General features: G+C 39.3%; 2 protein-coding genes across 5 annotated transcripts in view; one reads left to right on the top strand and one right to left on the bottom strand.

The window, feature by feature from the left end:
- Positions 1–14,263, bottom strand: part of TBC1D12 (TBC1 domain family member 12) — an 88,327-nt gene that overhangs the window by 22,576 nt on the left and 51,488 nt on the right. For all 4 annotated transcript variants that reach the window (XM_043925281.1, XM_043925282.1, XM_043925284.1 and 1 more), the window contains one exon: positions 5,446–5,561. In XM_043925281.1, coding sequence (XP_043781216.1) covers positions 5,446–5,561 — 116 coding nt within the window. The remainder of the gene's footprint in view (positions 1–5,445; positions 5,562–14,263) is intronic.
- On the top strand, positions 778–5,251 carry LOC122709138 (protein KRI1 homolog). Its single transcript, XM_043926275.1, has 2 exons — positions 778–786; positions 2,639–5,251. The coding sequence occupies exons 1-2, from the start codon at positions 778–780 to the stop codon at positions 4,730–4,732; spliced, it is 2,103 nt and encodes a 700-aa protein (XP_043782210.1). The 3' UTR covers positions 4,733–5,251.

The raw sequence follows: 14,263 nt of genomic DNA, 5'->3' as shown, positions 1-14,263 counted from the left end.
CAATTCCATACCACACCAAAAAATATTTATTTAAAGGAATACAAACAAGTCCAATACCCAACCATGTAAAAACGCAGTATCTGGTATCCAATAAAAATTATCAGGGATGTAAAGAATCAGGAAAATAAAAGCCATAATACGAAGAAAAATCAATCAGCTGAAATAGGGCAAAAATGCCAGATAACAAGACTAGAACTCAAGGACGATAAACCTGTTATAAACATACTCAAGAAGAAGAAAGTAACATGATAAGAGAAATCCAAGATCCAAATCCAATGTCTACAGATGAAAATTTCTAGAATGATAAATTCAAAAGATAGGACTGACAGAAAATTATATACTACAGAAGAAAAAGTAAGTGAACTTTAAGATGTAGCAATATAAAACTGTACAGAGAAGAAACCCCACCCCCTCAAAAAAAAAAAAACAAACAAACATAAATGAGCTATGGGACTCTATGGAAAAATATCAAGTAACATATGTTTAATGTACATCTCAGAAGAAAGGAGGGAGGGCAGAACAAAAAGCTGTTGAAGAAATAAAGACTAAAATTTTACCAAAATCAATAGAAAACTATAAACGCAGAGATACATTAAGCTCAATGAATCCCAAACAGATAGAACATGAAGAAAACCACACCAAAACATACCATAATCCAATTCATGAAAATCACACAGAACAAAGTCTTTTTTAAACGCATTCAGAAGTAAAAGAATTCACTGCAGGCTGAAAAAGTCAACAGACTTGAAAGAAATGAAAAAGCCTGATCCTTAAAGGATGAGGCAGGTGAGAAGTAGAAATAGGATAACTGCATTCCAAATGAGGGTAATAATGAGAAGACATGGCTTAAAAGAAAAGTTTAACTATTAAAGAGTAAGGTGTAAAGAAATATTTATCCCAAACACTGTTTAGAACAAAACCTTTTGCACTGTATTTTTATAAACTTCTTCTGGAAGGAAGTTACAATTCTTGGTTAAAATCTTAATCTATTTTGGATGAATTTTTAAAAGTTTAAGAAAGGTCTGGGAATTTGGCTATTACCTACCCAGCTGTCAGTCAGTCAAGAGTCTAAAGATCTTTAGTCAGTATTCTTTACCTAGCCAGGTATTCTTTCCTTGCTTATCTAAGCACTCTCTGAATTGGCCCTGTTCATTCACCTGGCAGCAAGACTGAAATATTAATAAAACTTTGACATGGTCTCATAAATAAAAACTTTTTTTAATACTAATGAACAATGAATATGGACATATTTACCAAATCCTAAAAAAAAAAAAAGGTACTGGGATCACAATCTTTAGTATGAAGAAATGTAACAAGAACAAATAAATGATGTACTTATGTTCAGCTTTTCTCCTCTCATAATATCTAAAAACATGTTCAACCTCTACCTGTTTGGCTCCAGATTTTTTTATTACACTCATCAGGATAATGGGTGGAAAAACATGCAGACTAGGAATGTAACTTTAAATAAAGTTAGGAGTTTGTATACTGGAAGGAAAGAGAAATCTAGAAGAAGAAAAAGCTTAGGTCCAGAGAGCCTAAGAAGGAAAAAAAGGAGTTAAGGACCAAGTAGTCTTGGTTTAGGGACAGTGTGCTTTGTCTGATAACAAATCAGAGACTTTATTTTGAAGAACAGCAGCTTTGTGGAAAGCTAAGATGGGAAGGACAAAAATGGAAATGGAAGAATTCAAGATTTTTTCCTTATATATCCTTATATATATATCCTTTTCCTTATATATATATCCTTAATACCCAGGAAAAAAATCTTGAATATATATATATATATATATTTTTTTTTCTTTCCTTTTTTTTGGTCGCACCATATAGCGTGTGGGATCTTAGCTTCTCGACCAGGGATCAAACCCACATCCTCTGCATTGGTGGGCAGTCTTAACTACTGGACCACTAAAGAAGTCTCAAAAATATACTCTTAATAACAGTAAACCAATTGGTTGATAGCAATTGCATGGCAAAAAGGACAAATATATCTTAAGTGCATATTAAATGTAAAGAAACGAAACTAACTGCTCTATCATGTGAAGGCAAGACAGAGCAGGGGTTGGAGGGGTGGGCAAAGTAAGTGAAGGGGATTAAGAAGCACAAATCTCTGGAGAAGGAAATGGCAACCCACTCTAGTATTCTTGCCTGAAAAAGTCCATGGACAGAAAAGCCTGGCAGGCTATAGTCCATGGGGTTACATGACTCAGCACACATGCATTGAGGGTGGAGGGGGTTACATGACTCAGCACACATGCATGAGGGTGGAGGGAGATGGGTTGGTAGCAATAAACTGGTAGAACTCTAAAAAGAAAAAAAAGTACAAATCTCTAGTTATATAATAAATAATTAACAGGGATATAAGATATAACATAAGAAATATGTCAATAATACTGCAGTAACTTTGTATCAGGATGGATGGATGGTTATTGTTATCTGGATCATTTCATAACATATATAAAAGTGTCAAATCATTATGCAGTACACCTGAAATATAACACTGTACATCAGCTATATTTCAATTAAAAAAAAAGATAAGGCAGAGGAAGGCTGACACAGTAACAGATATATTATGTTATATATATTTTATGTTTCATACACTGGCTCATAGAGACATAGAAAACATGCATAAATCCTGGAGATCAGGCGGGTGAACGTGGCGTTCGCGGCGCGGTACGGTCGCTACCTTGAGCGAGAGGAGCTGCAGCGGCTGAAAGATCGCTACGGGGACCAGCACAGCGGCAGCGACTCCAGCTCCGAGTCTGATTCCAGCGACGAGCACGTGGAATTTGACCCCCAGCAAGAGCGTGACTTTTACAGAACTCTCTCCTTGTTGAAGAAGAAGGACCCCCGCATTTATCAGAAAGATGCCACCTTCTATCAGCGAACAGCATCGTCCTCAGACAGCGAAGAGGAGCCAGCAGCTGAGAAGAGAAAGAAGGTGCAGCCCATGTACCTGAAGGACTACGAGAGGAAGGTTATCCTGGAGAAAGGAGGCAAATATGTCGACGAGGAGAATTCAGATGGGGAAACCTCTGATCAGAGACTCCAGGAGACCTCGTCAAAGAGTTATGTGGAAGAACAGAAACAGCTGAAGGAAAGTTTCCGGGCATTCGTGGAGGACAGTGAGGATGAAGACAGTGCCGAGGAAGGTGGCTCCGGGTTGTTGCAGAAACGTGCAAAAAGCAAAGAGGAGAAGGCCCAGGAGGATGCCGACTACATTGAGTGGCTGAAGGGGCAGAAGGAGATTCAGAACCCTGACACCCTGAAAGAACTGACTCATCTCAGGGAATTCTGGAACAACCCAGAGCTGGACGAGGGAGAGCGCTTCCTGCGAGATTACATCCTCAACAAACGCTATGAGGAAGAAGGGGAGGAGGAAGAGGAGGAGGATGAGGACGAAGAGGAGGAAAGGGTCCCTGGTCCCCCGGTCCAGCTAGCTGTGGACGACTCCTCAGACGAGGGGGAACTGTTTCTGAAGAAGCAGGAGGACTTTGAGCTCAAGTACAACTTCCGCTTTGAGGAGCCAGACTCTGCCTCGGTCAAGACCTACCCTCGGAGCATCGCCTCCTCCGTGCGCCGAAAGGACGAGCGCAGGAAGGAGAAGAGGGAGGAGACACGGGAGCGGAAGAAGAGGGAGAAAGCGAGGAAGCGGGAGGAGCTCAAGCAGCTGAAGAACCTGAAGAGGAAGGAGATCCTGGCCAAGCTGGAGAGGCTGCGGCAGGTCACGGGCAACGAGACGCTGGGCTTTGAAGAGCAGGACCCGGAGGATGACTTCGACCCTGCCCGGCACGACCAGCTCATGCAGAAGTGTTTCGGGGACGAGTACTATGGCGCCATGGAGGAGGAGAAGCCGCAGTTTGAGGAAGAAGAAGGGCTGGAAGACGACTGGAACTGGGACACGTGGGCTGGGCCGGAGCAAGGTGGAGCTTGGAGCCAACAGGAGCCGCACTGCGAGGACCCTGACTTCAATATGGACGCTGACTATGACCCCAGCCAGCCCCGGAAGAAGCAGCGAGAGGCCCCTTCGTTGGGCAAGAAGAAGCGAAAGTCGCCCTTCGCTGCGGCCGTGGGACAGGAGAAACCTGTGTTTGACCCCGGGGACAAGACATTCGAGGAGTACCTGGACGAGTATTACCGGCTGGACTACGAGGACATCATTGATGACCTGCCCTGTCGCTTCAAGTACCGCACGGTGGTGCCCTGCGACTTTGGACTTAGCACTGAGGAGATCCTCGCTGCCGACGACAAGGAGCTGAATCGGTGGTGCTCCCTGAAGAAGACCTGCATGTACAGGTCGGAGCAGGAGGAACTGCAGGACAAGAGGGCGTACAGCCAGAAGGCCCGGAACATATGGAAAAAGCAGCAGATCTTCAAGTCACTCTGCCCAGAGGAGGCAGAGATGCCCACGGAAGCCACAGGGAAGCCACAGAGAGACAGAGCTGGCCCATCGGGACAGCTGGTGGCACTTGATGGGGCCTGTGGCAAGCAGTCCCGGCCCGAGAGCACCCCAGCACAGGAAGAGGCAGACCCTGTGACACCCACGGAGAAGCTGGCCCCCCAGAGGCGGAAGAGGGGCAAGAAGGCACGTCTCCTGGGCCCCACAGTGACACTCGGGGGACGTGAGTTCAGCCGCCAGAGACTGCAGGCCTTTGGCCTCAACCCCAAACGGCTGCACTTCCGGCAGCTGGGCCGACAACGGAGGAAGCAGCAGGGGCCCAAGGGCAGCCACTGAGCTCGAGGGAGCCTGCAGGGACCCCTTCCCCTTCTTATCGACTGTATGGCCCCCCACATCTACCTGTAGGCCAGGGAGTCTTCCCATCTTAGAGATGTGGAAGCTGAGGCCTACTCAACAAGCTTCCCCAGATGACTCGGGGAACCTCCCCTCAAGACACACTCAAATGCTGGGCCCAACAATAGCCACAGTCAAGTCAAACGGCTTTATTAGCCCCCAGCAGCCACGGCCCCTCCTCCCTCCCACCAGCTCTTGGCAGGATAGGGGCTTTGTGACCAGTGAGGGGCATGGACGGTCCAGTGCAAACTACAGTACGGAGTCAGGCCCTGAGTGGGTGCCCGGGGGCCTCCCTCCCTGCCCCATGAGGAGGGCCCAGCTGGTGGGAGGCAGGTATGCGGGCTCTGTTCCTGGCTGAACGGCCCCAGCCCGGAGGCTTCCTGGACTGGTCTCTCTCAGCTGCACTTGTCAGGGGGGAGTTGAAGCTCCCACACCTAACATGACATAAATTAAAAAATAAAAAAAATAAAAAAAAAAAAAAAATCCTGGAGATCAACAATTCTTCCTTATTTATGTTAGGATTCATCACTGGGATTAAATAGAACTTTTTAAAACCAATTTCTTTAATTTACTGATACCTTTTAAATGAAATACTAGTAAGAAAAATTAAATTTAAGTTCAAAATACAAACAGTGTGCCTGATGAGAAATACTTACGATGGTCGATCCTCAAGAATCAGGGCAGTGGTAGAAAGTGGCTCAAATTCAAAATTCTTTCGTCTTGAAGACTGAGGTGGTGGTTTACAGGTTCTCCCTGTCCGTGCTTCATATTCCTAGAGTAGATAAAAATATACTTATGCAGCGACTTTTGCAATTAAATCTGTATCATTTAGGATATTATGCTATAATAAGGAATACATACAATTCATACATTAATTTGGTAAAAATATCAGATAGGCAAAAAAGTCACTTTTTTGCCCTGAAGCAATCTAAACTATTAATTTATGCAATATATAAAGTATGAAAGTATGTTAAAAGAGGGGAAGGTACAATGTACTAGATTAATTAGGTAAGGTTTAGGAAGATGTTCTTGTTTGCATTCTATGGTATCAGTTTCTAGTTTCTAAGTCTATGATATCACTTCCATTATTCAAAGTCCAGCTTTGAATAATCTACATCGGATAAGCCTACTTTCTAAACTTTCAGCCAGATCAATGATAAAAATATTGACACAAGAAACAGATAATCCTGTTTTAATGCTCTGAAGATCTCTTTCAAGTGTGACACTGAACGCCTAATCATACTGGTTTTGGATTTCAACATACTCTGAATCTAACTACTATAAATCTACCCACTTATTTTAAACTGAAACAACAATTCACCAACATATCTTACCCAAAAAAAGGCCAAAGGCTCAAATATTTCACTAAAATTTAAAAAACTGTTACTATGGTATTTTCTCATTCAACTGAATTGATAATTCTCTTAAAAGAAATGAAGTTGGTTTAACGTGATATGTTTTTGTTGGACATATTCAAATTTCTACATTTGAGCATTTTTTCATAAATGTTCACAAGCTTCTGCTAAAATTTCTAGAAAGTTGCAGATCAATACCAAAATTGTGACTTATAATTTCCAGAACCCACATTATTCCCTTTCTAAAACAAAATCAAGCTAGTATTTGATCATCTCCAGATAATAAATATATTTTTCATGATATTCTCAATGGTTACTTATGAGTACATCTTCAAGTTCACTGTCAGATAAAGACATTAACTCAAATGAAGAAAATGAAATGCACTTAAAGTGATCAAGTGTTTCTCTTATTAACTAGCTGTTTTCCTACCATGGTGTATAATTCTTTTAAATTACTATTTTTTCTAACTCAAAAACAGATTCTCACTACCAAACCTGATGGTTGCAAAGTACAAACAATGGTTCCATCCCTCTTAAAAATCTGATAATCTTGTTGAAGCTTCATCTTATTTGATATTACTTTAAAAAACAATTTATGATGTCAATCATTTTCTATAAACTTCAAGCTTTACTTTTGGTTTCTGCCACAGTTTACAATGGTTTGTACTATTCTTTTTTTTTTAACATTTTTTTTTAATGTGCACCATTTTATTGAATTCATTACAATACTGTTTCTGTTTTATGTTTAGGTTTTTTGGCCACCAGGCAAATGGTATCTTAACTCCCAGACCAGGGATTGAACCTGCACTCCCTACCTTGTAAGGTGAAGCCTTAGCCACTGGACTGCCAGGGAAGTCCCTAAACTATTCTTTTATAACTGTCTTTAATTCTACATCTCCTCTTCCTTCCACCAAATCTAAGCTGTTAGTCTGAGAGTTCCTTTGCATGGCTGCATTGGATTTTTAGAGACTTCTTTCTCAAATTATTTAGAACTTTGTATGTTCATTTTTGCTAACTCCCATCTCAAAAAACTGTACAGACTTTCAGTGTCAAACAGTGGAGTCATTCGTTTTTGTTTTCAAAATTTTCAGTGCCAAAAACAGTGGAGTCATTTCTTTTTTGTTTTCAAAATTTTCAGTGTCAAAAACAGTGGAGTCATTTCTTTTTTGTTTTCAAAATTTTCTAATATCTAGGATATACATGTTACTATGATCAATATTTCTTTTCTTCATTACAAACTCAAGTGTAATCCCCTTTTCTGCTAATGTTTTTCTTATTAAAAACCATATATGCTAATACATATGAGGTTTGTTATCACTTACATGGCACTCTGTTTTCCTACAACGTGACCTGGACTCACTGCCAGACAGAATGCAATGAATACTACCCAATAAAGCATGTTCCATGCAAACAAATGCCAGCACACAGAGAGTAAAATAAAACTCCTAAGTCAACATATTAAAAATAACAACTAGCATTTACTGACACTGACAACATACCACACAGTGCTTTAAACACTTAACACATTTAATTCTTGAAACAACCTTGTGAGGCACCTAACTCACAGTAGAGGAAACTGAGGCACAAAGATGATATTAGCAGACAGTCAAGTAGCTATCTATAATAATTTTAAAAGATGAGATAAATGAAATCATTTAGTGAGAGGCTAATAGGGAACTTTAAAATGGGAGGCTGGAGCTAACAATACCTCAATCACCAATCCATCTACACATTATTTTAAAAGACTACCAGACAGTATGTGTTTCCTGATGCAATGTGAAGTACATATCATCATTCTTGAAGTATTCTTGCCAAAAGAAAAATCAAACAAATATGATTAAGTCCCTAGAACTGTACTCTCCAATATGGTAGTCAAAAGACATGATAACCAAATAAGTCGTATTATGGTCAAATATACATAGAAAAACATCAAGGAATTTGAACAATTAGGTTTCCCTCTGGAGGGCTGGACTAGAAGGGCACTTGTCTTACTTTACTCAGTGTTGTCTGACTTTTCTTACAAGAAATAAAGTAGCTTATTTATGAGAGGCCATTTTATATAAAGTTACTGTGGATCACTGACAAAGATTTTACTTAAGAGCTGGGATCAGAACTAAGGCAAAAATGATAGGCATTAATTAGACAGAAAGACTTGGAAAGAACAGGTGAGGGGGAACAAGCAAAAGTGTGGATTAGGGAAATATTAATCTCAATGAATATGAAAAAGGATGGGAAATAAAGTATAGACTAAATTATAGGGCCTTTCACTGGCAAAAATACTTGGAATTCATGCTGAGCAAACTGGAAAGCCACTAAAGACAAAACAAGAAGTGAATACTTTATTAAAAATTAACTAAGTACATGTTTAATATAAAAGGCAACACAAAAGCAAGTTCACCAATATCATTTATGTATTCACCTTACAAAGGAGCTTTATACAGAATTGTCACTCAGATATTTTTCACATGAGAAGAAGAAGGAATTTACATTTGAGTACTTCCTATCACAGATGTTTAGCATAAAAATGCTTTAACTTTCTAGAGTGTGATTTTTTTTAAAAGCTTAAAACATGGTATTAATCCATCCTCATCTGAAAATAGGATATATTTATACATTTTTAATGACTCAAATATTTGCCAAATAAAGGTGCTAGTCTAACATGATTAAAAGTACAAATTGTATCAGAAATAGTAAAATATCAAATATCAGTACTTTCAAAATTAATCACAAAGTGATATCAAATACATTTAGGCAAATGAATCAGACCACAGGACTAGTATTCTGTATATTTATGTCTCTGTAACAACAATTCTCTATAACTTTGGTTTCTGTTTGACCAAGAGTACCAGTCAGAGACTAACCTGCTCCACCACTCTCTTAGCTACGCCCTCCTCCATGTGTGGGCTTCATCTGGAGGCTGGCTTGTTGATCAGAGAAATGTAGCAATGCCAACTGTCACATCCTTAGAGCACAACTTTCAAAGATCCTCTAGCTGTTCTTCTAACAGCAACTTTCACAAAAGAAAAACAAAGTACCCTTCCTGGAAGGTCCCAGTAAACACTTCATTCAACATGCAATCACAATGACCTGAGAAATAAGCTTTATCAGTGAATTAAAGTTAATCAGGGCCTATTGCTATAGCTGAGGAAAATCACATAATTCTTAAATCACTCAACTCGAGGACAACAGAGAGAGATAATAGTGTTCAAGTTATTGATATGTAGTTGATATCCACAAGACATCATTTAAAAATACAACCAAATAGTACATCATGGGGAGATTCCTGAAGCCATTTTCACTTTAAATCCATGTGTCATGTCATAAAAATCCCCTGTATATTCCTTCCATAGAAGTTTAATAATGTGGAGAAGGAAATGGCAACCCACTCCAGTATTCTTGCCTGGAAAAGTCCATGGACAGAGGAGCCTGGCGGGCTGCAGTCCATGGGGTTACATGACTGAGCATGTGTGCACGAGTGGAGGGAGATGGGTTGGTAGCAGTAAAGTGGGAGAACTAAAAAAAAAAAAAAAGAAGTTTAATAATGAACAAAATATTGATAATTTTATAAGTCATAAAGAAACCTTACAATATTAAAAAATGACTGGAAATATCATAGTCCAAGGATATCAGTATATAATGCTAGCTACAGAACACTCACTATCTGAAAATACCGCATCAATCTCATTTCCTAACAACAAAGGTTAATTTTTTTTTTTCTGCCACACTATGCAATTTGTAGGATCTTAGTTCCCCCCAAGGACCAAGGATTGGACCAGGGCCCCCAGCAGTGAAAACAGAGTCCTAACGACTGCCAGGGAATTCCCAAGGTCAGTTTTAACTGACTTATTTTGAGTTGTTGGAGCTACCTACCAATGGTAAGATAAGAAGCATCTAGTTTTTCTCTTAGGGAATATATTTCTATGAGATATTGCAACGAAGCTTGTTTATTTTGTCAATTTAACTTATTTTTCATCTTTCACTCAACTATTTTTCTATGAAAGCTACTTAATTGGATAACTAGAATAGAAGATGAAAACAATCCTAGAGGCAGGCTAGCAATATCTGTAGGATAATTTATTCTAGCTATTGGTGGCTCAGACGGTAAAGCATCTGTCTGCAGTGTGGGAGACCTGGGTTCGATCCCTGGGTTGGGAATCCCCTGGAGAAGAAATGGCAGCTGACTCCAGTACTCTTGCCTGGAAAATCCATGGACGGAGGAACCTGGTAGGCTACAGTCCATGGGGTTGCAAAGAGTCGGACATGACTGAGAGACTTCACTCACTTCTACTGTAAGAAAATTGGAGGCAAATAGGCAATTAATTCTAAGTCTGGTCAAAAGATGGTAAGCAACTGATATCATCTCCATGAGCACAGAGTAGAAAAAATTACTTATTATTCCAAGGCAAAGAAATACTAGATTCACATAAATGAAAAAGATGTTTTTCCTCAAAATAATCTCTTAGAAAAAGAGGACATATTTGCTTAACATCTCTCATATTTTGGGTGATTTCTCTATTAGTTTGAATGGCAAGGCACTATTTGGAGGAGGTGCGTCATCCTGAAATTATCTCAGTCAATACTGAATATAGTTTGGAAGGTGATTTATTTTATTTATTTATTTTTTTGCTGTGGCATGTGGAACTTCTCTGACCAGGGATCAAACCCATGCCCACTACAGGAGAAGTGTGGGGTCTTAACCACTGGACCACAGGAAAATCTTAGAAGGTGATTTTTTGTTCAACTTTTTTTGTTGTGGCTTTGTTTAATTGGAGTAGGAAAGGAAGAAAATGGACATGAAGTAATGAAGGATTCTCAGTTCCTGGAGGTGTAACCATTCAATTGCAAACACTCATGAAGAGTCTTTAAAACATTACTGTAAAGAGCAATATAGTAAGAGACTAGGTCATAGAGATAATTTTATACTTATAGAACAAATAAAAGAAAAAATATAAAGCATCTGGAAGTTTGTGGCTTGAGACAAAATTTCTAGTAACAAGATAGTACACTTAAAAGGCACTGTACCTCCTACAAACTTGGACAAAAGTGAAGATGCACTGTTCTGGGGCTAAAGACCATAAAAATGCTCAATGATGCTGAATATATTGACATTGAAGATGTATGCAAACAGATCTGAATAAAAAGGTACTATTTCTTAATATGCTATTATATATGCAAATTGAATATGTAATTAGAAACAAGTATTTGATTTTCATCTATTATACATTTCTAAAAGTTATATATACATGTTGGACAAAAAAATTCTTCAGAAAGATAGGTAGATTCCCACTTGGTGGGCAAGGAAGAGGTAATTCATACTGTCTCTCTGTAAATAACTTCTTTGTTCCCAAAGGGGAAACAAACAAGGTGAGCCTATTGATCATCCTATTATTATGCATGGGGGCAGTTCTGATATGACCCAGCAATCCCACTGCTGGGCATACATACCAAGGAAACCAGAATTGAAAGAGACACGTGTACCCCAATGTTCATTGCAGCACTGTTTACAATAGCCAGGACATGGGAGCAAACTAGATGTCCATCGGCAGACAAATGGATAGGAAAGCTGTGGTACATATACACAATGGAATATTACTCAGCTGTTAAAAAGAATGCATTTGAATCAGTTCTAATGAGGTGGATGAAACTGGAGCCTATTATAAAGAGTGAAGTGAGTCAGAAAGAAAAACACCAATACAGTATATTAACACATATATATGGAATTTAGAAAGATGGTAACGATGACCCTATATGCGAGATAGCAAAAGAGACACAGATGTAAAGAACAGACTTTTGGACTCTGTGGGAGAAGGCGAGGGTGGGATGATTTGGGAGAACAGCATTGAAACACGTGTATTATCATATGTGAAACAGATCGCCAGTCCAGGTGCAAAGCATGAGACAGGGTGCTCAGGGCTGGTGCACTGGGATGACACTGAAGGATGGGATGGGGAGGGAGGTGGGAGGGGGTTCAGGATGGGGAACACATGTATACCCATGGCTGATTCATGTCAATGTATGGCAAAACCCACTACAATACTGTAAAGTAACTAGCCTTCAATTAAAATAAATAAATTAAAAAATAAAATATTAATATCTACAAAAAAAAATTATGCATGGGGGCAGTTCTGGATATCTAGTGCACAAGGGAGAACTGGAAGAACGTCCCAACTGTTAGCTGGAATGGTCAGGGGCAGTAGGGGGCAGAATTTGTGGGCCAGAGCATCAGAAGAGGAAGCATTCTGATGAGAAAGAGCTCTAGGAATCTGCATAGAAGTCCTTTGGAGGTATTATTTAGCTGAATACTAAATGGATGTGTGTAGGGCAAAACATTATAAGACTGGGAAAAAAGAAAAACAACTTCTGGGGAAAGAACAATTACTATGGAGTGGTAAGTAAAAGAGTTCCCACAGCTCACCTATGGCTGAGAAGTATTCACATTCCTACTAACCCTAACCAGATACGAAAGTCATCACTGAATACACAGAATATTCAGAAGAGACCTGATTATTCAAACTGATCTGAAACTATGCAAGTCAGAAGACAATGGGAAAATCTTTAAGTTGCTGAAAGAAAAAAAATAATTAAAAACAGGGAACAAACTTGTTGACTTAGGATTCTACACACACACACTTGAAAAATAAAAGCACAATAAGAATGTTTTCAGACAAACAAAACCTGAAAGAATCTGTTGTCAGTAGACCTGCTCTATATTTTAAAGGAGATCTTTCAGGCAGAAAGAAAGAATACATTACATGAAAACACAAAGAAATAAAAGCACCAAAAATAGTAAATATGGAAAGACATTTTAGAAAAGACACAACTAAGAGACAAAAATATAAAAGTAATTTTTAAAAGGATATCTGACTAAATGCAAAAATAATACCAGAGTATTGAGGGGGTTTACAGCACAAAATCAGAAGGGACAAAATGGCAGTATACTGTTGTAAAATTATTACATTGTACTCAAAGTGGTATAATGTTATTTGGAGATAGATTGTATTTCAGATATATATCATAACAGTGTCCCAGAGATGGTTTCATGATGTCTACAAAGTCAAAACTATAGTCCTAATAATGCTAATAGTTTCTTTGTCAGTATGTTGACAATTTTGCTAAAGCAAAACAAGGAATAAAACTGTTGATCCCCTAGCACAATCAAAGCAATAACATGAAAAATGAAAGTGAAAGTTGCTCAGTTATGTCTGACTCTTTGCAACACCATGGACTACACAGTCCATGAAATTCTACAGGTCAGAATACTGGAGTAGACAGCCTTTCCCTTCTCCAGGGTATCTTCCCAACCCAGGGATCAAACCCAGGTCTCCCACATTGCAGATGGATTCTTTACCAGCTGAGCCACCAGGAAAGCCCAAGAATACTGGAGTGGGTAGCCTATCCCTTCTCCAGCGGATCTTCCCGACCCAGGAATTGAACCCGGATCTCCTGCATTGAAGGCAGATTCTTTACTATCTAAGCCAGAAAACACAGCCCCAATCCAGTCATGAGGAAATCATCAGACAACCCAAAATTGAGGATGTGATATAATAAGAAATATTTATTTGTCTCTGTCCCATTTCCTGCCACACAGTTCTTGAAACCTTTGAAATCACTGACATGATGTGTCTTTTTGTATGCTAATGAGATGACTGGTAGTTGAAGGTTCCTAGATATTTTCAGAATGGAGGCTCGTTGCCAAGGGTACCAACTATATACTTTCAAAATCAGAACTTTCAGCTCTACCCCTTGACCTCTGGAGAGGGAAGAGGTCCTGGAGGCTGAATTAATCACCAGTAAGCAATGATTTAATCAATTGTGCCTATTTATTGTAGTAAGGTCTCCATAAAAAATTCTACCTGAAGTAGTTCAGAGTACTTTTGGGTTGGTGAGCACTCTGTGGGGCTAAAAGGGTAATGAACCCATAGCATGCTTTGAAGTTCTATGTTCCTTCCCTTATACCTTGCCCTATGTATCTCTTCCATCTGGCTGTTTATGTAATAAACTGCTGCACAGCATGGCCAGAAAAAAAAAAAAAAAGAAGTACTAGAAGCCTGACTTGTATTAAGCATCTAAAATCAGAGGCAGTCTTGTAGGACTCTTAAGCTGGGGGTTAACAGTAACT

This window comes from Cervus elaphus, chromosome 15 (genome assembly GCF_910594005.1).
Source record: "Cervus elaphus chromosome 15, mCerEla1.1, whole genome shotgun sequence".
Classification (NCBI taxonomy): Eukaryota; Metazoa; Chordata; class Mammalia; order Artiodactyla; family Cervidae; genus Cervus; species Cervus elaphus.
The sequence above is the reverse complement of the archived record's forward strand: the minus strand, read 5'-3'. Positions and strand labels throughout refer to the sequence as shown.